The 26617-nt window shown below is 37.1% G+C and overlaps 1 protein-coding gene across 4 annotated transcripts in view; it reads right to left on the bottom strand.

The window, feature by feature from the left end:
- The window catches only part of Rabgap1l (RAB GTPase activating protein 1 like), a 599727-nt gene that overhangs the window by 520388 nt on the left and 52722 nt on the right, over nt 1-26617 (bottom strand). For all 4 annotated transcript variants that reach the window (XM_075988370.1, XM_075988369.1, XM_075988371.1 and 1 more), the window contains 2 exons: nt 20666-20823; nt 18426-18536 (listed from right to left, as the gene is read on the bottom strand). In XM_075988370.1, coding sequence (XP_075844485.1) covers nt 18426-18536; nt 20666-20823 — 269 coding nt within the window. The remainder of the gene's footprint in view (nt 1-18425; nt 18537-20665; nt 20824-26617) is intronic.

Genomic DNA, 26617 nt, shown 5'->3' on the forward strand with positions numbered 1-26617 from the left:
AGTAAAAAACAATTTGTTCAAATATTCAAATTTTTAGGTTATACTATCTCCTTTAAATTTAATTATCTCATTTGCTGTATTAGGTCTTCTACTGCTGCCTTCTCTCTTGCTAATAATAATTAATAATGCCATTGTTGTTCATATGTACAGTGTGTATCCTAAGATCAATCGCATGGGTTTATCTCATGCTCTCCTGCCTGCTCTGCTCTCTCTAGCATCTCCTTGGGTTTTTTGAGGATGAGCTACTAGATTTTAAGTCTTTTTTAAGTTACAAACATGAAAGTTCTATATATTTTTTAAAAAAATTTATTTCTCAAGGATACTGACTAAACCAATGTTAAGAGTTTTGATCATACTATCACTTCTTAATCACTTCAACATAAATGGTAAAACTATAATTTTTACATTATCTTAGCGTAATAACCCCATATAATAGTTTTACAAGGACACAGAGACCCACATTGGAACACTGGACTGAAATCTCAAGGTCCAAATCAGGAGCAGATGGAGAGAGAACACGAGCAAGGAACTCAGGACCGCGAGGGGTGCACCCACACACTGAGACAATGGGGATTTTCTATCGGGAACTCACCAAAACCAGCTAGCCCAGGTCTGAAAAAGCATGGGATAAAACCGGACTCGCTGAACATAGAGGACAATGAGGACTACTGAGAACTCAAGAACAGTGGCAATGGGTTTTTGATCCTACTGCACGTACTGGCTTTGTGGGAGCCTAGGCAGTTTGGATGCTCACCTTACTAGACCTGGATGGAAGTGGGTGGTCCTTGGACTTCCCACAGGGCAGGGAACCCTGATTGCTCTTTGGGCTGACGAGGGAGGGGGACTTGATGGGGGAGGGAAATGGGAGGCGGTGGCGGGGAGGAGGCAGAAATCTTTAATAAATAAATAAATAAAAATAGTTTTACATAATAATTCTTTGCTACAGAAACAAAAAAGAGCCTTAAAAGTTCAGGTTTCCTTTATGTAGTAATGCTCATTCATCACTTTAGTTTAGTGATATTTGATGCACTCCTCTTTTCCCAGCTTATAAATAAAAAGTACTGCCACCAGTCAGCAGTATGACATTTGAGAAAGCACCTAACCAACAGCCTTGGGCTAAACACAAGAGAAGTACAACATAGGAACTTTATTTCCTCCAGCAATAAAATTACACTTTTTTTATCTAACTCTATTAGTCATCTTCAAAATTATACTTCATTAAAACATATAAGACTTCTTATAAACACCACAAAAATATCTATTAGGAGTAAGTCAGGAACTAGGATAGGTATTACAAGTAACACAACACCTCATGTCAATATTAAATGGTTCTTTGCAGATTTCAGAGCATGCACGTTTCTTTAACTCCATGAACAAGGCAGGAAAGGAAACTGCTGTCCCACCTGTATTCTCAATGAGCATACAGTCCAACAGGAGAGAAAAGGAAGTAAATAGGAAATTACTGTCAGATATGGTAAGTTCTATGATGCCAGTAATTACAAAATGACTGCCTGGTTAGTTGGTTTTAAAGATTTATTTTTATTATTAGACTATATGTACATGTTGGTGGTAGATCCCCCTAAGCTGCAGTTGAGCCAGCTGATGTGGGTGTTGAGAACAGAACTCAGATTGTCTACAGAGAAGTACACTCTTAAATGCCAGCTAGCTCTCCCATGTTTCTTTGTTATTTACGTCCTTTCTTGCTTTTGAGACAGAGTCTCCTGTATTCCAGGCTGACTCACAACCTCACAAGTGCTGGGGGAACAGATCTGTGCCAGCATGACCAGTTTATACTTCAGACGAAGGCTAGGCAAGGACTCTAATAGAGGAGCTACATTCCCAGCCCATTACACAATATCCATTAAGTGAATAGCAGACACCCATGTATTACCTTTAATAATGCAAAACCAAAATTTTATGTCAAATATCCTGAGAATGAAAAGCCAAACTGTTAATGAGAATTATAATCATTATAGTAGCAGCTGTTTCTTGCCAGATATACTACACTAATGTTTTTATACTTCCAATCTGACCTCATATACCTAATTAATAAAATTAATTTTTAGGAAGAAGTGATTTGTCCAAAGCTAGATAACTGTAACCCTGAGTTATAAGATTAGGAGTTGATTGGGTGTCTCCCACCACAAAACTCCATGGTCTTTGATTGACAGTCGGCAACCTGCAGGTTGATCACTGGAAAAAACTATAAATTCCCTTATATAGGTCCCTGAAAATAGGATAGTTTTGCTTCTTAATGTTTTAGGCTCTTTAGTTTCATCCAAATTTAGATTGTGGTTTTTATGAAACATTTAGATGTAGTCTTATTACCCTGAAAAATTATGGCTGACATATAGATTTAATATAGACATGCTTACCCCTTGTATTATAGTGTCATGTTGTCTCCTCCCTCTCCTCTTCCATTATAGTCCAGATCCTTACTATGTATCAAGTTACCCTCAAACCCATAATCCATTGCCCCAACCTTGAACCTTATCAAGGCAAAACATTAAAGGCCTAATTTTCCACATTTCCAAATACAAGTATCACCTTGCTCCTTATGTTAATGAAGCGGTGACATGAAAAACACTTACAGAGAAAGTGAACTGTAAACTGTAACATAGTTCAAATTATAAATTACTTTTCTAATTACCATTAAGCATTATCCATAATATCCAGAACCTAAAAACAACCTAGATGCCCCCAACTGAAGAGTGGACAAAGAAAATGTGGTAGCATTCACACAATGGAATATTAGTCAGCTAGGAAAAAAAACATGACATTATGAAATTGCAGGCAAATGGATGGAACTAGGGAAAAAAATCATCCTGAGTGAAGTAACTCAGGCTCAGAAAGACAAACATAGTATGTACTCACTCATAAGTGAATGTTAGATGTAAGCAAAGGATAACCAGACTACAGTCCACAGCTGCAGAGAAGCTAGGTAAACAAGAAAGACCCTAAGAGGGACACATGGGAAAAGGAATTAGATGAGATCTTCAGGGAAAACTGGGGGCAGAAAAGGGAAGGGGATGGGAGATGAGCATATGAGGAAATGGGATAGTCTTGGGGGAGAGGGACAGAGTGGAGAGCAACGAAAGAGAGATCTTGATAGAGTCACTATGGTGTTAGGATGAAACCCGGGGCTAGGGAAATTCCAAGAATCCACAAGGTTGACCCCAGCTAAGACTCCTAGCAATAGTGGAGAGGGAACCCAAACTGGCCTTCCCCTGTAATCAGATTGGTAAATACCCCAACTATCATCATAGAGCCTTCATCTAGTAACTGATGGAACCAATGTGAGATACACAACCAAGGACCAGGCAGAGCTCTGGGAATCCAACTAAAGAGAAGGCGGAAGGAATATATGAGCAAGGATGGAGAAATCTACAGAGACAAATGAACCAAGCTCATGGAAACTCATGAACTTTAGACAGACAGATAGGGAGCCTCCATGGGACCGAACTAGGCCCTCCACATGTGGGAGACAGTGGTGAAGCTTGGATTATTGGTGAGGCAACTGACAGTAGTACCGATCTATCCCTGGTGCATGAACTATCTTATTGGAGCCATTTCCTACGGTAAAATGCCATACTCAGCCTTAATGCACAGGGGAGGAGCTTGGACCTGCCCCAAATTAAAGTGCCAGACTTTGTTGACTCCCCATGGGAGCCCTTACCTATTGGGAAGAATGAATGGGGGAAGTGTGCCAGAGGAGAGGTGAAGGTAGGGGCGGGAGGAGGAGGGAGAACTGTGGATAGAATGTAAAATGAAATTTAAAACATAAATTTAAAAAAGATTTAAAGAAAGAAAAAAAGAAACTCATTCAATTAAACTGTCAATTGAGATTCAATTAGCAAAAAGAGCACATAAAAATTTGACCAGAAAGGTTTACTCTAATGAAATACTTAGGGAGCTGGAGAGATGACTCAGAAGTTAACAGCACATACTGTTTCTCCAGAGCACCAGAGTCTGAGTCCCACCATCCACGACCACCTGGAATGCCAGCTCCAGAGGAAACCAACTCCTCTAGCCTCTGTGGGTACCTACACTCACATGTATATACCCACACACAGACAGGCATATAGACATAGTTTAAATTATTTAAAAATTAAAAAGAATCATTTACTGTAATAGGAGGATAATTATAAAGAAAGGGAAAGTATCCCAAGTAAGAGCAAGTTTGGAAAGAATGGGTAGCATTTTTTCCCTGACATTCAGATCTTCCTATAAAAGCAGAAGTGATTGCAACCCTTTGGAAAGCAAAGTTTGCTGAACTCTACAGGCAAAGTCAGAAAGCAGGCAGCTAAGTGTGGTAGGCAAAAGAGCAAAGAAAATCAAAAATTCCTGACATCAACACTTAAACCAGGTGGTACAGAGCCTGAGCACACTATGTGTACCTTGAGAAGTTCGCATGAGTGCCTTGCTGTGCCAAAACCAAATGTACAAGATCATGAAGAAACTGTATGGACATGCAGCTAGCATACTACATCACTCCCAGATCTGTGGGGAACAGCACATCAGAAGGCAAAATAACTTCTTCCTGAAGTATCCCTTCAGCACCCTCTACTGTCACTGTTGGATATTGTGTTTGTTGGAAAAGGAAAACTGTCTAAAGCTCCATGGAGCAAGTATGAGAGATAAACTGACATACAGATTACCAATATTCCAGTTTATAAATATTTTTAAGCAATAAATTGTGAAATTTGTACTATAACATAAAAGTATACCATTTACAAAAAAAAAATTTCCAGAAGAGCAACAAAGAAGTCTGAGGCCTGTAGACTTTATTAATATCAATTTCCTCTTGTAATACTGAACTATAGCTGTGTAAGAGGGTTACCATTGGAGAAAACTGAGTATGTGTGAATGAAACCCCTCTGTAATAGTGATACAATTTCTTCTGAGACTGTAGTTTTTCAAACTATAAATTTTTAATTAACTCAACCAGAGAGGGGACCACATACCTTTCATTCCAGCAGTCATAAGGCAGAGGAAGATCTCTGCCAGTTCAGGGCCAACCTGGTCTACACTATAAGCTCCTAGTCAAGCAGGGATACAGAGTATGTCTATTTTTTAAATAGCCAATCCAAAAAAATGAACTCTAAGATATCAACCAAATATAAGAATAAACTACAGAAAAATGTATGTTTTATTACTTATATGGTGTATTAGTTGGTTTTTGTCAATTTGACTCAAACTTAGACATTTCTAGGGAGGTTAACTGAAAAAATGGTTCCATCAGATTGCACTATAGGCAACTCTGTGTAATTGAGCAAGCTAAGGAAGCAAGCTGACAAACAAGACTTCATCTGTAGCTTCTGCTTCAGTTACTGCCTTATCTGGGAAATATAAAACAAACAAACTCTTTCCTCTCTAAACTGCTTTTGGTCATGGTGGGTTGTTTCGGTTTGGTTTGGTTTTTGGCTTTTCAAGACAGGGTTTCTCTGTATAACAGTCCTGGCTATCCTGAAATTTGCTTTGTAGACTACGCTAGCCTTGAACTCACAGAGATCTACCAGCCTCTGGCTCCCAAAGGCATGGGCCATCATGCCCAGCTGGTCACAGTGTTTTATAACAGCAATAGAAACCCTAACTACAGTATATAAAAAAGTATTCCTTAAAATAAAAATTCTGAAAAGTAACTATATTACTTTCACATAGTTAATACTTACTCCATGGTGCCAACTCCTTCTACAAGATAAAGTATCAAACGTAATAAAAGTTCTAGTTAAAAGGCTGAGATAAATAGGAGTTTCCAATAATCCATCACACAAATCACTTGATAATGCCAACTGCTCTCTACCAATTGTCACTTGAAATCACTGTGAAAGAACATTGAAAGTATTTTTGTGCAAATAATACTTTATCTTTTAAAAACAAGAAGAAAAAAATCAGGATTTAAATCATGCTTCCCTGAATAAAAACAACAGAGTACAAATAAGTTTACACTTAAAATATTATGCAGAGTATAAACTATCCCTTTAATTTTTCTTAATTATTAGGATGTCTAAAATACTTGATTTGTTAAAAAGTGTTTATGAATATACAAATTTACATAAGAAAATAAAACAAGCTAAAACACTAAATTCTAGGCAGCATTAAGTCAGTGATCTGAGCTTCTTTCTAAATAAAAGTATAATAACTTGCAATGTTAACAGTAAAAACAAGTACCCAAAAAATTCAGTAAAAGATCTAACATCAACTCAGTAGGACAGGAGACTGTTTTCTTTTATGATGCTAAAAATCAAACCTAGGCCGGGCGGTGGTGGCGCATGCCTTTAATCCCAGCACTCGGGAGGCAGAGGCAGGCGGATCTCTGTGAGTTCGAGGCCAGCCTGGTCTACAAGAGCTAGTTCCAGGACAGGAACCAAAAACTACGGAGAAACCCTGTCTCGAAAAATCAAAAAAATAAAAAAATAAAAATCAAACCTAGGAATTTGGTGGTGAAGTCCTCCCCAATGGGGATACATCCCTAACACCCTAAAATCAAATTAGCTAAGGCAAAAATACAAATTTGATCATCCACTGACTTTAGTAATATCAAACCACAATAGAAAACTACTATGCTATAAAAAAAATCACAGATAATTGTCTTAATACTCATAGACTAAGAATTTTTACTTAAGAAAAGGACACCATGAATAGGACAAAAACGGCAGTCTACAGAATAAGAAAAGATGTTCGCCAACCCCAAACCCAACAGAGGTTCCAAAATATATAAAGAACTTAAACTAGATATCAAAAAAATCAAATAATCCATTTAAAAAATAGGGTATGAGAAAATAGGGTATGGCAAGCCCTGCTTGTAGCCCTCCCAGAGACAGGCCTTAGTTCCAGTTTATTGGAACTTGTTGGAACTGAACAGCAGTTCTTGGGAAAGCAGCAACCCAGGGGCAACCAATCAGAGGGTGCCCCACAGCCTTGTGCAAGCTTACCTTTCTCACCCTGCAGCTGAAAAGACCCTAACCACTAAGTCACCAACCAATCATATAGAAACCCATAAACTTTTTGTTTAAACGTACCAATCAGTCCCCAGACTAACCTCTCCTACCTGGAATTCACCTGATCTTGTTTAAAAGAAGCCAACAGGCTTCTCTTGTCATCGCCATGTGGCACCCCAACATGTTGAAATTTTAATAAAGCATTCTTGTTGATTTCACACGTGACTGGTTGTCTTTTATGAGACTTCCCATGGGCCCTAATATATGGTGCACTATCAGGAAGTCCCTTCAAGACTCCTGAGTATAGAAAATCTGGTTGGCTGGTAAAGGTATGAGCACTCTTTGGTTTGGTCTGTCATTGTTCTGACTACCACTATTCTGATCCATGTTCTGTTTTTGTTGTTGTTGTTGTTCTTCTTCTTGTTTTTCCCCCAAGAGGAGCAAGCTAACTGAATCTGGCAGCTGGAGATTTGCCTGATAGGTGCATTAGAGGAAGCACTGCTGTGTGTGCCTGGAGACATCCTGGGCTGACCTAGGAGGAACAGAGGGTCCCTTTGATTGAACTGGGACAGAAGGTCTCTTTGGTTGAACAGGGAAGCAGGTCACTCGCATAGCAAACTGACATGGGATTCCTCTCTGTATGCTATGAATATGTTTTATTACAACTGGTTGATAAAGACACTACTTTGGTCTATAACAGGAAATTAATATAAATAGGCTGGAATAGATAGAGATGGCAGGCAGAGTAGAGAGATACCATGTAGCTGCCAAAGGAGACAGATGCTAAAACCTTATTGGTAGGCCCCAGTCTCATGGTGATACACTGATTAATAGAAATGGGTTAATTTAAGATGTAAGAGTTAGTTAGCAAGAAGCCTGAGCTAAAAGCCAAGCAGTATTGTAATCAATACAATTTCTGTATGATTATTTGGGCCTGGGCAGCTAGGAAGGAATGAGCAATCTCCGTTTATAAAATGGCACCACAACGTGTGCCAACTACATCCACATAAAACCTGAGCGAGTTTGGGAACAAAATTCTAGACACAAAAGAACAGAGTTAAGCACAACTTCCTGGTAGCAGCATTTTCTGAGGTGGACCCTATTTTCTAGAGGCAAGCAGAGCCACAATTCCTTTCAAAGAAGCCTTCCTGACTCAGCAGTAGCAGCAAAAACTGTTCAGCTCCTTTAAGAAGGCTTCCTCCGTGCTACCTGCATGAACAATTCTGGCCCTTTTAGAAGGTTGAGGTCGGGTTTGTGAGCAATGTGCTACTACTAGCTGCTTAATGGCCACACAGACCCACTGTATCCCTGAAGCTGGGGCAGTGAGCATGACTTGCAGAAGTAGTGAAAATACCTACCCCATGTAGTACAGGGTGGAGCCAACAGGTGTAGAGTAGGTCCTAGCCAAGCCTGCTTACTTAGCATTAAAAAAAGGGGGGGGGTGCTCCTGGTCAGAAAATGATTATAGATATTCAAAAAAAACAAATTCTGAACAGGTCACAGTGTAGTCATAAATGTTCATAGGCTTGGGAGAGAGAGGAAAAAGAGTATAGACAAGAGTAAAGATAATAAAATAAGTGTTTTTTGTTGTTTTCTGAGACAGGGTTTCTCTGTAGCTTTGGAGCCTGTCCTGGAACTAGCTCTTGCAGACCCAGTTGGCCTCAAACTCACAGAGATCTGCCTGCCTCTGCCTCCCGAGTGCTGGGATTAAAGGCGCATGCCACCAATAAAATAAATATTAAAAGCTAATAAAGCAATAAGCTACATGAAGATGGAATACACACAGAGTGTGAATTATGTATATTCTTGTGTTTTCTTTAAATTTTATGATTGTGAATGAGGTAAGTACAGAGAGACATTTCATTGTATGAGCTGCTAAGCTAAACCAATATATATATCATAAGATATATATAAAGATACCATTAAATATATACATATATTTAATATATATACCTTTAAAATACATATATATTTTTAAAGGTATTTGGCTTCAAAATATGAGTCTAAGGATATGTTGCTTTGGAAAAGAGGTTCTGCTTTTGTTTCAACAGAAGATGAGAACCTGTGGATTCCTTCAAGGCTAATGTGGTTTGATGGAACAAGACACCCCAAAAGGTCTTCATGAACCCTAAAAATACTTCACCCAACAAAAAGCAGGAAGCAGTTTGGAGAAAACTATGCCCAAATTCCCAAAATGATTGTTTATAAATGTTTGTTTTCATTTAAAAGGAACTGGGTATAAATCATTATAGTCACAGTCAATCTCTTTTAAAAAAAAATAAGGAAGATATGATATAGAGATGAATACTTTGCATTGGTATGGATCTTGGTCTATTGATACAAATTTAAGGTCAATTTTGTTATATGTATTTCTGGTCTTCTTTAAGGTATTATGTTTATGAATCTCATTTAAAAATGTAAAGCATAATTAAAAATTACAAATTAATAGTCATTTATAATAGTCAATCTTGTAGTTTGTTAGCTAGGTTTTCAAGATATACAGAGATATTTTTCAGTTAGATAAATAATCTTCAACACTTCAAAGATCTATAGAATATGGCATTTAAAATGTTTTAAAAACTTAGGCTTTTTTCAACAGTGAGTCATGTCTGCTCCTGGTAGCACCAATTACTTCAAGAAGAAGATGAGCATCAAAGAGTGTCCTTATGGAGTTCGTTAGCCATTTGGGCAAGAAACTGCTCTTGCCTGGACTGATTGAAGGTATGCTGTATAAATTGGACATGCAGAACCCACAAAAAAAAAGTGACTGCTGAATTTTGCAAAAGACGGGATGATCCTTCAGGGTTCCTGCTTCACAGAAGAAACTGCCAGATATTCTGCAGGACACAGAAGAAAGCAACTGATGAACTTTGCCTTTACAAGGAAGAATAGATCTTCAAATTTCCTGCTTCATGGAAAAGCCTACCAGATACTATGGGCCTTAGGCTGAAGGTAGATGCTCCAACATTACAGAAGAACTTTGAGTGACTGTCCAGGCAGCAAGATGTCTCTGTCAATTCTAGAGTTTTGGAAGTTGTTTACAAGGCACTTCCTGTTTACTTAGGTAATATTGTATCCTTCTAAAAAGTCTTTGATAAAGTTGAAGAAGATAGTTATACTTTTCCTAAGTTATGATAAGAAATAATTAGATATGAAACTTTAGACTCACAAAGAAATATTGTAACCAATAATTCTTGCTTGATAACTGTTTTTGCTATATGTAATTTTACTATGTTAAACTTAAAACCCTCCTTTTCATTTAGACAGAAAAGCGGTGATAATGTGGGATTCCCCCAGGAAGATATTCCATCAGCCTTCTCCTGATTTCTTTTCTGTGCACCGTACTGGTACATTTCTGTTAGTGTTATTTTCATGTATTTCTGTCTGTTTGTAAAGTTACCTCCCTACTTCTCTTAGGAGTGGGTCAGTCGAACTCAACTTCCTCCCTTAAGTCTTATTTTAGACCATTCCAAGGATTTTCAGGCCCAAGTTGGTGACTTGGGGCTAATTATCCAGAGAGGGTGGGGCACGCTTGATATGAGCATGGCAGGTGAAGGGGAGAAACCTCCTATGGTTGCTAAAGTGCAATGACCCTGCTGTGACAATTTAGCCAGTGCCTGCAACCAGGGAAGCTGACCATCTTTTTTGCAGGATACTGACTGTCAGGCAGTCACTCTGGCCACAAGCTGCCCATGTAGCTGCTGTGCCCCCCTTCCCTTCCTTCCTGGGCCAAATTCTTCACTGTGGGTCAAGGTCCTTGCCACAACTACTTCCCCTTAGCCCTTCCTGTCCTGACACTGTCTAAGAAACTGCTGGAACCAGGTTATAAAATATTATATTTCTGAAAAATGATGCTTTTGCTTAAACAGAGAAAATTATATAGTTTTGGTCATTTACATCCAGTGGGTTATAAATATTTCTCAACATTTACAGGGGTTGGTTACAAATTACTATTGGTTAGAGTAAGAAAAAACTACTGCTAGTCTTAGATGTTTCATGTTGGTGCAGGTTTTTATGTGCTGATGCAAATTTAGAGTTATTTTTGTTATGGTGCATGTATGCTCTTGTTCTCAATTAAAGTACTATAGCCATACAATATTCTAGTCTACTGAAGTAAACCACAAGAAAGACTTTGACACAAGTTTTCATGTTATCTGAAACACAAGAGAAAAGGCAGGAGACTACAAAAAACAAAGAGAAGAGAAGGGAAAAAGGAGCTCCCTAAATGTCTGGCTTAACCAGAGGGGGTATGAGATTTGACCACATTATGTTAAGTCTGGTTGGTTTTCTTCATTTAAAAAAACAAAGCTAATGATTCTTCTATAAAATGTTTTTATAGGAAAGAGGAGGACTGAGGTTCCATGTCAGGCTTATTTTTAAAAATATATAATGTATAATTAAAAATGCAAGTTAATAATTAATCATTATGCCATAGCCCTCTAGGTTGCAGGGCTATATATGATTGGCTTTCTATAAAATGACAAGACTAGAGCTCTTAGCTATTCACAGTTTCATAGAAAAGTCCAAACCTGTTTCTTAAAAGTGCTGATAAGATGAAAGCAAAACGAATGCAGAACTCTGGTCTACAAAAAGCAATACTTATAAGGATGTTATTTCAGAAAAATATGGCTCTAACTTTATATTTGATATAGGGAATGGTTACCATCAGACCTAGAACAGCAGCACTGGAGAACTGGAATGGGCTATTTATGATGATAGAAAATGTAAAGTTATATTTGCTACAACATACTGTATATGTGATTCAACTCTTTTTTAATATATACTCCATATGGTGATTGAAAACTTAAGATTATAAAGGCCTATTCATATTAACAAAAGCTGACTTAGAGAGTTACACCCAAGTACTTATGTCTTTGTCAAATGTTCAATCCATGCTTCTAAAGAATTTAGATAAATTAAAATGTATGTTTGATAAACAAGATATTTAATAAATAAGATATATATTATACAATGCAGTTTCTGGTCACCTGAGGGTCCCTTTCCAAGGGTTGGGCATTTAGGCAAGTGCCCCCATGGCTTGTCAAGAGCGGTGCTAGCCTACAGGCTCCCTCATTCCCTACTCATGTGCCACACCCCAATTCATAAGCCCCTTTCTCCTGTCCCCATTTGGCCCTGGGGGATCTTTCCCCTGTCACTATTACTATTCCTTGCCTTCTCATAAGACAGCCTTAGGTTGGAGCAAACTTGTTACACATTCACCCATAGAATGGCTATTTTGCTTTCTTTACTGAGCCCATTATCTATGTTAAAAAGTTTTATTTTTGATACTAGAAGAGCTTCAATTCAAAGTTATTAATTTTAAGGCTAAACCTGACAGGAATGGAATGGAAAGTCCTAGTCTTATGAAAGCTACTAATTTATTGTAGGCTGGTAAGGAACACAAGTTAATGGTGAGTCGTCTTATAGATGATCAAGTTCTTTAACTGTTTGTCAGAGCCCACAGGTGTAGATTCATTCCACCTTGAACAAAGGTCATAGAGTTCACGCCTATTCTTGTTCCTTCAAGGTTACAGACAGAAAGTTTGACCCAGGGTGTGGCTACTAACAGGACATTTTGACCTAGGGTGTGGTTACTTGATGCTTTGGGTTTCTAAGGAGATAATCACTTTGTTCCTTGCATTTTGGTAGAGAGGTCTTTCCCCTCCTCTTTGGATTGGGATATATAAAGCCTATGAAAAATAAACATGGGTGGATTCAGTATTCACTGTGTTGCCCCCCAACTCTATCCTATATCTCTGTCTTTTCTTTTATATCTCTGTTTTTTGCTGCCTAACATTTATAATCCACATGCCCCTACTGTGAAACATACAAACCCATCAAGGTTGGACCCCGACAACTGTAGTCATGCTAAGAAATAATATAATTAATTACAGGGATAAACCTTACTTAGTCCCCTGTATATGTTTTCAAAGTTAAACTTAAAAGAAATAACTAGAAACAAAGTTTGTCTATTCATATGTAAATAACAGACAGTCCTCAAATGCTTCAGAGATCTACATAATATGGCATTTATTTTATGTTTAATAAAGAACTTATTATAACAGATGGGGACTCCCAGCTCCTAGCAAAGACTCCTAAGGTCTCCAAAGAAAACAAATGGAATCACGCAACAACTCCACCAGGATTGTTGATAACAATGACAACTGGGTGAGATGTACAAATGCAACAGCAGCTACCAGGACCCAACCCAGACTGTGAAAAAGCAGTACACTGGAGAATTGCTTGACCCCCTTTGCCTAGACAAAGTATGGTTGGTCTTCCCCATGTTCCTCCTCCACAGGAAAAACTCTCACATTATAGGCCTGGCAGTTGAAGACTGATGCTCCTGTCCTGAGGACTCCTCTGCCTCTAAGATAGATAGTGCTAAAGAGGACATGGAAGCCTGGGATTGCTGTCTGAACTAATATAGACTAGTCTCTGTCACTTTTAATAGATTCAGAAGCCGTTTGGTCCACACTCCCGTATATATTAATCCTTCTCAGATCTCTGAGGGTATTGACTGACTATACTTTGAGAGAAACAAGCACCCAGTTCCTTTTGAGAGGCTGCGGTTGCCTTGTCAGTTCTCTTTTTAAGTAAAGATCAAGTCACAGGCCTCACTTCCCTAAAGATACTACTAGGTCTCAAAATAGCTTACTTTGCTACCAGATTCCAGAAGAGATAAAAATAAACAGATTTCAGCTATAACTTCCCACTAAAGGGACATGATTTTAAATTACTGTTCTCAATCGTAGCTGTTTATGTCTCTGATAAATGATTAGATGTATGTGTATATGTATATATACATATATATTAGATGGATATCACACACGTATAAATAACACAGGTTTTGAGGATCTAAGAAACTATTCTAAAATATGAAAGTTTCAGTAAGCCATGGAAGTTTCCATAAGTGACGTATGGGTCTGAGAAAGAAATTTTAAATGTAAAGTTTATGTAAGGTCTGAGAATATGAGAATCTGTGACTGAGATATATATAAGGGTCTGAGGATATGAAAGCTTAAATAAATTCTGAGGGTCTCAGAAAATTATTTAAGATACAAATACAAGTTACACTGGGTGGTGGTAGCACATGCCTTTAATCCCAGCACTCGGAAGGCAAAGACAGACGAATCTGTGAGTTCAAGGCCAGCCTGGTCTACAAGAGCTAGTTCCAGGACAGGCACAACAGCTACAGAGAAACCCTGTCTCATGGGCGGGGGGGGGGGGGGTGACAGTGGGAGGAGAGAAGTAGACAGCAGTGAAGAACAACACCTGAGGGTAATCTCTGGACTTCACATTCATACATGTGCACCTACACACAAATGAACACAAGCACACATAGAAATGCACACACAATAAGATGTAGTCATTTGCATTAATTTGGTAAGAAGACAAGCCAGACACAGAAAAAAAAACAAAATAATACACATTCTTTCATATATTAAAAAAATAGCCTGTAGAGGTCTGACAGTAGACATTAGAAATGGGAAGTGCAGGAGGGGAGACAAATGAGAAAACATTAAAAAGATCCTTTTAAAAGACAAATCCAGTGCTCCAATGTGGGTCTCTGTCTCTATCTCCATCCATCGCCAGATGAGGGTTCCATGGTGATATGCAAGATATTCATCAGTATGGCTATAGGATAGGGTCATTTCAGGTTCCCTCTCCTCAGCTGTCCAAGGAACTAACTGGGGACATCTCCTTGGACATCTGGGAGCCCCTCTAGGGTCAAGTCTCTTGCCAAACCTAAGATAACTCCCTTAATTAGAATATATACTTCCCTGCTCCCATATCCACCCTTCCTTTATCCCAACCATCCCATGCTCCCCCAAGGTCCAAATGAGGAGCAGAAGGAGGGAGAACATGAGCAAGGAAGTCAGGACTGCGAGGGGTGCACCCACTCCACTGAGACAGTGGGGCTGATCTATTGGGAGCTCACCAAGGCCAGCTGAACTGGGTCTGAAAAAGCATGGGATAAAACCGGACTCTCTGAACACAGTGAACAATGAGGGCTGATGAGAAGCCAAGAACAATGGCACGAGGTTTTGATCCTACTGCATGTACTGGCTTTGTGGGAGCCTAGCCAGTTTGGATGCTCACCTTCCTAGACCTGGATGGAGGGGGGAGGACCTTGGACTTCCGACAGGGCAGGGAACCCTGACTGCTCTTTGGACTGGAGAGGGAGGGGGAAAGGAGTGGGGGGGAGGGGGAGGAAAATGGGAGGCAGGGAGGAGGCAGAAATTTCTTTCAATAATAATAAAATAAAATAAATAAATAAATAAGTAAGTAAGTAAAGACAAATCCAGGTGGTGGTGGTGCACATCTTTAATCCCAGCACTCAGAAGGCAGAAACAGGCAGGTATCTATGAGTTCAAGGCCAGCCTGATCTACAGAGTGAGTTCCAGGATAGGATCAGGATCAAAAGCTACACAGAGAAAGCCTGTCTTGAAAAAACAAAGATAGATAGATAGATAGATAGATAGATAGATAGATAGATAGATAGATAGATAGATAGATAGATATGCAGGCAGGCAGACAGACAGACATAAAAAGATAAAAATGCTTGAAGAGAAGAGGGAAAGGTGAGGTGCTAGATAGAACAAAGGTGGATGAACATTATGATACAAATTTATACATGTACAGAAATATCGCAGTATGCCCCATTATACGTACTTTGTCAAAATGGTAAGTTATATGTTAATTTCTAAAAGTAACCCATATAAGCTACAGTACTGAAAACAGCCTGGTATTGGCATAAGAACAGACAGGAGGACCAGTGAAACCTAATAGAAGACACAGATATCAATCCACACATCTTCGAACACCTGATTTTTGACAAAGAAGCAAAAAATATCAAATGGAGAAAAGAAAACATATTTAACAAGTGGTGCTGGCATAACTTGATCTCAACACGTAGAAAAATAAAGTAAAAACTAAGTACAAGTGTAACAATTAGTGTTAGTGTTCTCTATCTTCTGTCCAGTTCTTAAAGCTTTATATGTCACATCTAACATGGATAAGCCAGAAAAGGAAAGAATAGTAGAAATTGTTGAGACAGGGAACAGTTCTCATATCTCTTCAAACAATACAGCATTTTATTACATACAGGTTTAAATAATGTATTTCATACTTCAACACATTTTAGGCAATAAAAATTTTATACAGTTCATTCATTTATCTGAATTTGCAAACAGAAGTGGAAAAGTAGAAACATGAATTTTAGTAGAAGACAGACTCAACTCAAAATTATCTGTCTTATCACAGTTAAGGCACTAAACCTTCATGCCTCACTTTCCTCAACTGTGAAACAACATAATAATATCTACACTCATAGGTCACAGTGCCTAGAACAGTGCTCAGAGCAGAAAGTGTTAAATGAGGGGAAATAACTCTAAAACTGTGTTTCAAGCACTGTGCTAGGAGTTAAGATAAGCATAGTACTTTCTAATAAGGGTTGAGAAAGACAACTGAAGTATATCAATATCAACATATGAAATATCACTATATGAGGTGCCCAAGAGTGCAAAGAGATAAAGTGACTTCTTTCCTAACAAAAACCGAAGTCTATCAAACAAACAAAAAAACTAGAGCACCTAGGGTTTAGTGTATTATTCTTTCTACTTTGAGGTGTGATTGAAATTTTATATTTTGATTTTGATTTTTATATATTTGATTTTTAAATAAATTTTATTTTCTCCATGACAAGACACACTCAGAATATGTAACCTGAAGTATATTCTTTCACACCAACTGTCTTTCTACTACAAAAATTACTTTGTTAGTGTAAGAATTCTCTTGATGAGACTGCCACCTACTGGATAATTAAATTCTACCATTTACAGTTTGGGCGTAATAAAAGGCAAGGTTTGTTTCTCTTTGAAACATATTAAACTAAGTATTTACAAAATCTCCCATATCACAGATAATTAATTCTATCAAAGAAAGCATTGTTTTGGCAAACCTAAAGCAATCCCAAACCAATGCCTACTTAGAGGTCAACTAACAAAAAGAATGAAAACGTAACCAAAGAATTTAGCATGAATTTATTAACCATTGCTAAATGCAACATATAATTGAAAGAATGAGATTATCAAGATAGTTATCTCACCTGCTAGAAAAATCAACTCAATATGGATCAAAGACATTGTAATTTTGAGCTATTAGAAAAAAAACATGCAGAAAACACTTTCAGGTGTAAGGATAGGCAATGACTTTCTCACTGGAACTCTAATACACCAGAATATAATAGGAAGAATTAACAAATGAGACTGCACACATTAAAAAGCTTCTTCAAAAGTGACAAGCATTGGCATGAAGAGACACCCACAGAATGGGACAAATATATAAAACCTAACTTTAAAAAAACAGAACAAATAATCCAATCAATGAATGAGCAAATGAACTGAATAGTCCTCAAAGTAAGTACAAATGACCAATAAATCCATGAAGAAATGATCATCATTCTTTAGGTATCAAGTAAATACAAATAAAAACTACTGCCTAGCTTGGTTTGGTTTTTGAGTGTATGTAACAATTGATAATTCCATTAATAATATAAGAATATCTTTTTCTCATATCCCCATCTTTGTTTCATATTGTAATTGAATATCATATGGTTCCTTTAACGTGAATCTTCTTTATTTGTAAATTGACTTTAGAACTGAATAACTTTCCAGCGATTTTCTATTCATATTCTTGTCCATTTTTCTCCTTTGTTTTCTGTCAACCACTAAAAATATATTACATTATAAATAATAACTGTCATCTAAAATCAAATTCTGGGAGAAATGATTATGTTAGTGACTTTATATAAAATTTTTTTGGCCCTCTAAAACATTCACTTACTTAAAAACATTCCTATGAATAAATACACATACACTTTCCTGGTGTTGGAGGTCCTTCTGTCTATGTGTTTCTTTCATGGGTTAATAAAGGAACTGCTTTGGGCTTATAGCAGAGCTGTAGGAGAACAGAGCTAGGTGGGGAAAACTAAAAGGAATGCTGGGAGGAAGAAGGCAGAGTCAGAGAGATGCCATAGATCCGCTGCAGGAGACATGATGAAACTTTGCTGGTAGGCCACAACCTCATGGTGATGCACAGATTAATGCACAGTTTCTACACGATAATTTCAGTTCTGGGCAGCCAGGACAAACAAGTGCCCCCTCCTTCAACATTTTCCCATTAGTTGCTGGAATTTCAGAAGCTTTAAAAGATACAAAGTAAAAATAACTAATTTCCCTCCATGTAAATAAGTGTTAATAAAAATAGAATATAAACAAAAAGGATTTAAAGAGTGAAAGGGGCTCTGTAAGGGCAGTACAGGGTAAGAGAGATGGAGAAGTGGGAGGGGCATGGCAGACAGAAGCAAGATACACTGAAAACCACAGTGAGCTGTACAGCTGAGATTCAATAGGAAGCATCTGATACATGTTAACAATGACAATCCCAGTCTGAGCTATGACATAAGAACAAGCTGCTTACCTCTCAATAGCTAATTCTTTGTTAGAAAGTTGCTGAACTGTAATCACAACCTTCTTCTCTACTCCTTGCTTTATTTTGAAATAAAATTTATCTCTATCCTTAGGCACAGGACTGAAATATTCAAAAAGAACAAAAATTAGTGATATAATAGTAGAATAAAATAACACCGTCTAAAATGAGAACAAAACAACAAAGTATTAAGCCAAGAACATTATATTCTTTCTTGTTGGTTTGTTTGTTTCTCCAGACAGGGTTTCTCTGTGCAGCCCTGGCTGTCTTGGAACTCAGTGTATAAACCAGGCTGGTCTGGAACTCAGAGATCTGCCTGTCTCTGCCTCACAAATGCTGGGATTACAGGTGTATGCCCCCATCACCAGGCATATATTCTTAAGTCATGCTGAATCTCACATGACTACAAGTAGAGAACAGTAAATTTGGCAACCAGCAAAATAAAACTCACAGAAATTTTGAACATGAATTACAAAATCCTTCTAATTTTATCTCTCAATCAAGATAAATGCAGTATTTAAAACTATGAAAACATATAATTTCAAATTTAGCTTTTAAATTATAACAAATTTTCAAATACTGCTTTTTTTTTCTTTCTTTTTTTTTTTTTTTTTTTTTTGGTTTTTCGAGGCAGGGTTTCTATGTGGTTTTGGAGCCTGTCCTGGAACTAGCTCTTGTAGACCAAGCTGGTCTCAAACTCACAGAGATCCGCCTGCCTCTGCCTCCAGAGTGCCGGGATTAAAGGCGTGAGCCACCACCGCTCAGCCTGCTTATTCAATTTTTAAAGACTGTCATATTCTGGTTCAGCTGCTGGGTGGTCATGAGCACCTGTACCATAATTAAACCAAGAAAAACACAGTAAGGAACACTTCATCCTTTTAAATATCAAGAATTTAAGACTACTTTAACATATCCAAGTAAATATAAATAAAAGATGGCCAAAAAAGATACAAATCATATACAGAAAGTTAATCAAAGTCTAACAAAGGATAAAGTAAATATTCTCATAATGAACAAATAAAACTTAAAATACAGGTTGCCCTGTCAGAAAAGAAAAATGCTTCCAGAAACTTATTTAATCTGACATTCACTTTTTTATGGTAAAAATACACATAAGTATCTGGCAATTATTGTTACAACTAAAGGCTGAATGTGGTAGTGCACATTTTAATCCCAACACTTGGAAGGCAGGGCCAGGCCAGTCTCCATGAGTTTGAGTTTAAGGCCAGCCAAGAGCTATGCAGTGAGACCCTGAATCAAAAGATAAAAAATAAAAAATTAAGACATTGTTAAGGTATATAAGCGATTGTTAAATAGGCCATTTCCTATTAACTGCTCACTTTTTAACTGGAAAAAAGCATTTTAATATATAATAGAAAAAAGTTAAATGATGATCAAACCACATAATATGCTAACAGCAACCACTAAAAATATTTTTGGTGAAAAATATTTCTATAAGGGGATAGAGGGCTGGATAAGCAATTAAGAGCACTTGTTGCTCTTGCAGAGGATCCAGGTTCAATTCTGACCTGGCAGCTCACAACCATCTGCAACTCCAGTCCCACTGGATCCTCTTTGAGCTCCGTGAACACCAGGCACGTACATTTTACAAACATACTCACAGGCAAAGTAATCATACACATAAAATAAATACATCTTTTTAAAGCTTTGATTTAAAAAAAATAATAATAAAAAAATTGAAAGAGGAAAAAATGTATATAAATAGCTGTAAAGTTTTCCCTACAAATACAATAAAGGAGAAAAATTAACTAGCTGAAAGTGGCGAGTGACACATTTATAATCCTAGCACTCAGGGATTAGACACAGGAACATCAGGAGTTCAAGACGAGCTTTAGCTATATAGAGGTCAAGCCCAGCCCAGGCTACAATGAGACCTCATCCCCAAAAAAAGTTCAAAATAAATAAGAAAATGGAGAATAAATTAGCACTTTTAACAAAAAGTGATTCTCCATGGCTGATAAAATTACAGCCTGTGCCCTGTTTTTATGATTTTAATGTTCTATAATATCAGATTCTTTTATCAGTAAAAAAAAAACTGTGTGACTATGAGAGAAGTGTGAGAAGAGTGAACTGTAATTATTCACCAAATATTTCTGGGCCTGTCTAAAGCCTTATACAAACACGATCTGGTGTCTAGAAGGTATGCTAGTGAATACTGTATTACAGACACAATGCTTTCTTTTCAGAGTATTCTTTTCAGATATTCTCACCTAAAGTTTCCTTTTCCATCATCTTCTTTTACCTCCAAGGAGACACTAAAGGTAAATACATCACTGTCCGGGGTCGGGATGATTGAATCTTTAACATCAGACACTTGTCTGGAAGAACGTTTGAATGCAGTACAGAAACTATATAAAATTCTGCTTACCTAAAAAAAGTAAAAATGGAAATGTAATTAGACCAAAGCACTAAATGAACCGTGGTAGTCTTCTCTCCCATTCTGAAAGCCTATAACTTTCCATACCCACAATTTGAAAGTAAATACAGTATAAGCATCTCTCAACTATTCGAATGGTATATAATAACATTTTTATTAAGTATGCATTAAAAAGTGATAGGTAAGCTGGGCGATGGTGGCGCACGCCTTAATCCCAGCACTCGGGAGGCAGAGGCAGGCGGATCTCTGTGAGTTCGAGACCAGCCTGGTCTACTAGAGCTAGTTCCAGGACAGGCTCCAAAGCCACAGAGAAACCCTGTCTCGAAAAACCAAAAAAAAAAAAATCAAGAAGTGATAGGTAAGCCGGGCGGTGGTGGCACACGCCTTTAATCCCAGCACTCGGGAGGCAGAGGCAGGCGGATCTCTGGGAGTTCGAGGCCAGCTTGGACTACAAGAGCTAGTACCGGGACCGGCACCAAACCAAAGCTACAGAGAAACCCTGTCTCGAAAACCACCCCCCCCCCCAAAAAAAAACAAAAAAAAGTGATAGGTACATAACCATACATAGTAAATGCAGACCATCCTAATTCTAAATTATTATACATGAATAACAACATTAGCATGAAATCAAAAAAAATATTGCTAAAGTATTCCTCAAAAAGCACACTAATTCCATGGAAGGTTTAAGTATATGAAGTCAACAGTAATGCATCATTTCACAAACTAAGTTCAAGTATGACAGATATTTTTACACCTACACAGTTAAGATTCACTGTAGACACTATCAATATAAACCCTAGAGACCTGAAGGGAACTAGTATTGAAGAGCTAAAGCTAGGAACTGGAATGTGAGAATGAACACCAGCAGCAGGTTCAGGTCCACTCAGGAATGACAGCGAGTCAGCACTGTTAACTGAGATTCAGAACCTCTCTTACTAACAAAATGCACAAAACACATAACCAAAAAAAAACCTTGTGAATCAGAGAGCATTTGATTATTAAGGAATATTTTCTTTGAAAGGTTTTCCCAGATGATATTATCTAATGAACACAATGCAACATTTCAAGAAACAGCTTAACTGTACAACACATTTGTCACGGGGGAGAGCAGATACATGAAAGATTGTTCTATTGTAGAAAATAGATATTATTTGCTATCATCAGTCAGTACAAATCTCTTATATATACAGCTTCAGATACAGTGAGTTTGTTGACCAACTCAGTTCAGACATACCACTCCACTTGGATAATTTGACTAATCTTACAAAACAAGCCAATGGGTATTTGCAATACTTTCTGTAAACCAGTAAAGTGACTAGGTAGAGTCTAGAGTTCTGATGACTTTTAAAGGAAGTTGCATTGTTTTCATCAGTTCTCTATTATCAAAGACTTGTTCTCACAGAGTAGTAGAGAAGAGACTCAGGATCAATGAATTAATGCCTATGTGTGAACCAAGACTACATAAATATGCCCAAGTGTACTCATATTGAACAAGACTAGCCTCACTAAGAAAGAACTGTCTAACTTAACAGCTGTCTGTCAAATATTCTTTTTTTGTTGTTTGGATTTTTTTAGGTTTTTTTTTTCTTTTCTTTTTCTGTCAAATATTCTTGCTTTGTTTCTTTAAACTCTGATATTTAAAAAGTTAATAAAAAGGATTTTTTCTTTCTTTTTTTGAGACAGGGTTTCTCTATAGCTTTGTAGCCTGTCCAGCTCTTGTAGCCCAGGCTGGCCTCAAACTCACAGAGATTCACCTGCCTCTGCCTCCTGAGTGCTGGGATTAAAGGCATGCACCACTACCACCCGGTAAAAATGAACTTTTAAAACAAAAAATCCAGGATGGTTCAGTGGTTAAGAGCACTTGTTGCTTTTGCAGAGGACTCAAGTTTGGTTCCCAACACCCCCGTGTGTCCTCACATCTGTCTATAATCCCAGTTCCAGGAGATCCACAACCTCTTCTGGAATCTGCAGACTCCTGCATGACATGGTGCACAGATGCACAGGCAATCAGATAAATATAAATATATCTGAGACAGGATTTCTCTGTGTAGCTCTGGCTGGCTGTCCTGGAAATTGCTCTGTAGACCAGGCTGGCCTCAATCTCACAGAGCTCTCCCTGCCTCTGCCTCCTGGGAACTGGAATTAAAGGTGTGTGCTACCACTGCCCAGTTTAAATAAGTATTTTTTTAAAGTCAGGTACAGTTGGCTCACAGCTCTACTCCCAGCATTAGAAGGGCTGAAACAAAACTGTCACTAGTTGAATGCTAGGCTTGGCTATAAAAACCTGTGTCAAAAAGGGATAAACTGAACTAAGTTAAGTTCACAAAAGAAACTATATTTATTTGTAAATGTCTCTAGGCTACAAAATATTGCAATGAAAGCAAAAATGAAGGTGGAATCCACATCTTTCAATGAATATTCATGAACAAGGTTTTAATTAAAGTCCTCAGTTTCTCTATGGAACTCCCTCAGCTTTTACAAGCTAAATACTGAGCTACAGCAATGAAGCTACACCCTTTCAGCATACAGCAGTTTATGGTAACATGATTTGAAAAGTTTTTGGTATTTCATTTGGTGTTTTGTAGTACAAAAATGATTTCCAGGATAAATAGTGAAAAAGTTTGAAGCTATTCTATTAGCATTAGGGCACTCGAGTGACTGTGAAATTATATTTGTATTTTCATATTTATTTATTACTCAGATTTTTTCCCAAAGTGGGCAGGAACTATAAATACAACACTTTCCAAAAGCTATTCTCATCCCTGGGTTTACAATAAGTGTCAGAACTAACATCTCAAACTATGCACTAGAAACACCAAAGACCTCCAATCTCACAGTCCATCAACACATAGTTTGGACAATAAAAATAGGTTGAGATGAGAGGAGTCAAACAAGAATCCTATTTTTAATACCTCACCTTAGGAAACACAAATGAGATTTTACTGAATATTAACAAATTTCTCAATTTGAAAGTCAAATTATCAATGAACATATTAATCTTGGAAACCGCTTTTAAAATTTTCTTAAAGCAAAAATACTCCTTTAAATAGAAGAAATTGTTGAGCTGCAATTGTAGCTCAGTGGTGCCCTGAGCATAAGCAAGGTGCTACAACTGACCTCAGCACTTCAAAATGCCATTTGTTACTTCAAATAAAATATGCTACTTCATTTTTCTGTTTGCTTAATTCATATATTCTGGAAGTTAACTTCTTCCTGAATATATATGTACATATATATGTTTATGTGTATGTATATATTTATATATACACAATCATCCTACATTTTAAAACAGGCTGTCCTCAAACTCATACAGTCACATTTTGACTTCCCTATTTTTTGATTACCCTAAACTACTTTTCAAATATCATATCAATTCTTAAATCAACTGTTTAATATTTTAACACTAACAGTGCTATAGAAATATCACTGCAAACCTATATAGTGACTATTAACAATAGATCCATATTTATAGCACAACATTCATAACTATTTTAGCTAATCCCTATGATCTGGTATAAACAAGTGAAAATAATAATAGTAAAGAATTGGTATTAATAGAAGTAGAAACAAGTCTTTTTCAATGAAAACAATAACTTATTAAACAAATTTTTGAGCATTTTCTGCGCACAAAGTAACATTCTAGGTGCTATGAATATACATTGAAGAATATAAAACATATTCAAATGAATACAAATAAGATGTGTTTATATTGACCAAGAAAGAATCATTAGGTCAGTCAAAATCAGAAATGTTAGTTTAAGTTTCAAATTTCACTAGAATGTAGCCCATTAATTTAAATGCCATGTCTCACAAATTGCTATTTCCACCAAAAGGGTTAAAATTATATGTGAATTCTAGAGTCAGTGAATAGAACAAAAGTGATGCAAATATTAGGAAAGTTCAGAAACAGTGATTACCAACAGCAGTTCTTTGAGCACTATATACTATATAAAATAAATTGAAAATACATACCATAGCAAACACTTCAATACATGGCACATTATTAAAGCATATACACACAAAAACAATCTAAAATTGACACATTTGTGTGCAAGGCAAAGGTTTATTGACAAATAGTACAATAGGATTGTTTCCACAGAAAATATCTGCAGAAAATATTAGACATAAAATTAGGTATCTGCTGCTACTGGAGGTGGGGATGTAGTACATAGACATCTGATACTACGGATAACCTACAATCCTAACTATGATAGAGCTTGGGTAACTTTATCTTCTTTATTTCAGTATTTTCCAATTAGTAAATATTATACAGCTAAAGTTCAAATGATGCTATTAAGTGACACAGGTACATACTTAAATATATTTTCTTTTTCAAATATAAAATTTTTCCATTAATATTCATGAAACAATCTATTCTTTAGAAAAAACACAAAAAAAAGAAAAAGAAAAAAGAAATACTATCAAGAAATGTTCATTCAAATCTGGCAGTGGTGGCACATGCCTTTTACTCCAGCACTCAAGGGTCAGAGGCAAGCAGATCTCTGTGAGTTTGAGGCCAGCCTGGTCTACAGAGGTAGTCCAGAACAGCCAAGGATACACAAAGAAACCCTGTCTCAAAAAAAAAAAAAAAGTGCTGGGTGGTGGTGACACATGTCTTTAATCCCAGCCCTTAGAGGATCTCTAGGAGTTCCAGACAATTTTGTCTACAGAGTGAGTTCCAGGACAATCAAAGCTACACAGGAAAACCCTGTCTCAAAAAAAAAAAAAAGAAATGAACATAAAAATATGAGACAAGCATGTGATCAGGTATATTTAGCACATAGTTTTAATCCCAGTACTTGGGAAGTAGAGGCAGGAAGATTTCTGTGGGCTACATAGTGAGTTCCAGATCAGCAAGGGCTATCTACTGAGACCCTAACTAAAAAAATAACAAAAAAAAACTTTTACCTATTTTTATTTAACAACTTGTAATTTTACAACTTGCTCAAATGCATTATCATTGAAAATGGCCAAAATGAAGAATTTTAGAAAAAAATTACTATACAGCTGGGCATGGATACTTATAAATCCTATAACTAGGAAAATTGAGACCACAGGTATATTACATCTTCACATACATATATACACACACAAATGAATACTTACAGGGACATATCCCATAATCACACACAAATGGGAAGGAGTATATCTTAGCATTACCAATGCCCTTTAAATTCTTTTAAAGCTCTCTGTACCATATCCACAAAGATACAAGAAGCATGGGCAAATCCTTATCATTTTTTCACTACTTCTGACATTTTGATTTGTCTGCAATACCTCAGCAGAAATCTTGCATTATTCTCCCTATACAAAGATCACAGACATTAAGATACATCTGGTTGGACTGTTCAATTATGTTACAAAGATCCAGTCCAATAGGGTCCTACAGAAGACTACCCAGGACAATAAGTCAAATATATCCTGATATCACAGTGTCCAAGAGAGTCATCACTCTTGCTGGGCACCCTTCTCCACTGTTGGTATCTGCTGCTTGAAGACATTCGTGGTGAAATAAGAGGACAGCTGGTAAAAGACATGCTGTTATTGCTTGAAGAAGTATCTGCTTCCCTGTCGTAGAAAAACCTTCAGGTACCATCCAGGAACCTTAGGGAGAAAGAAAGGGAAGAGAAAGTAATTGATGTCATTGATACACATCATGCATAAGTGATAAAATTGTCCTTTAGTCCCTAAGTTCTTTGTGCTTACCAAAAAGGACTCAAATAGTATTTGTCCCCTTACCACAAAACAGATAACCCCTGGGAAACAGAAAACTAAAAGATTTCAG

The sequence above is a fragment of the Microtus pennsylvanicus genome, chromosome 10 (assembly GCF_037038515.1).
Source record: "Microtus pennsylvanicus isolate mMicPen1 chromosome 10, mMicPen1.hap1, whole genome shotgun sequence".
Lineage (NCBI taxonomy): Eukaryota > Metazoa > Chordata > Mammalia > Rodentia > Cricetidae > Microtus > Microtus pennsylvanicus.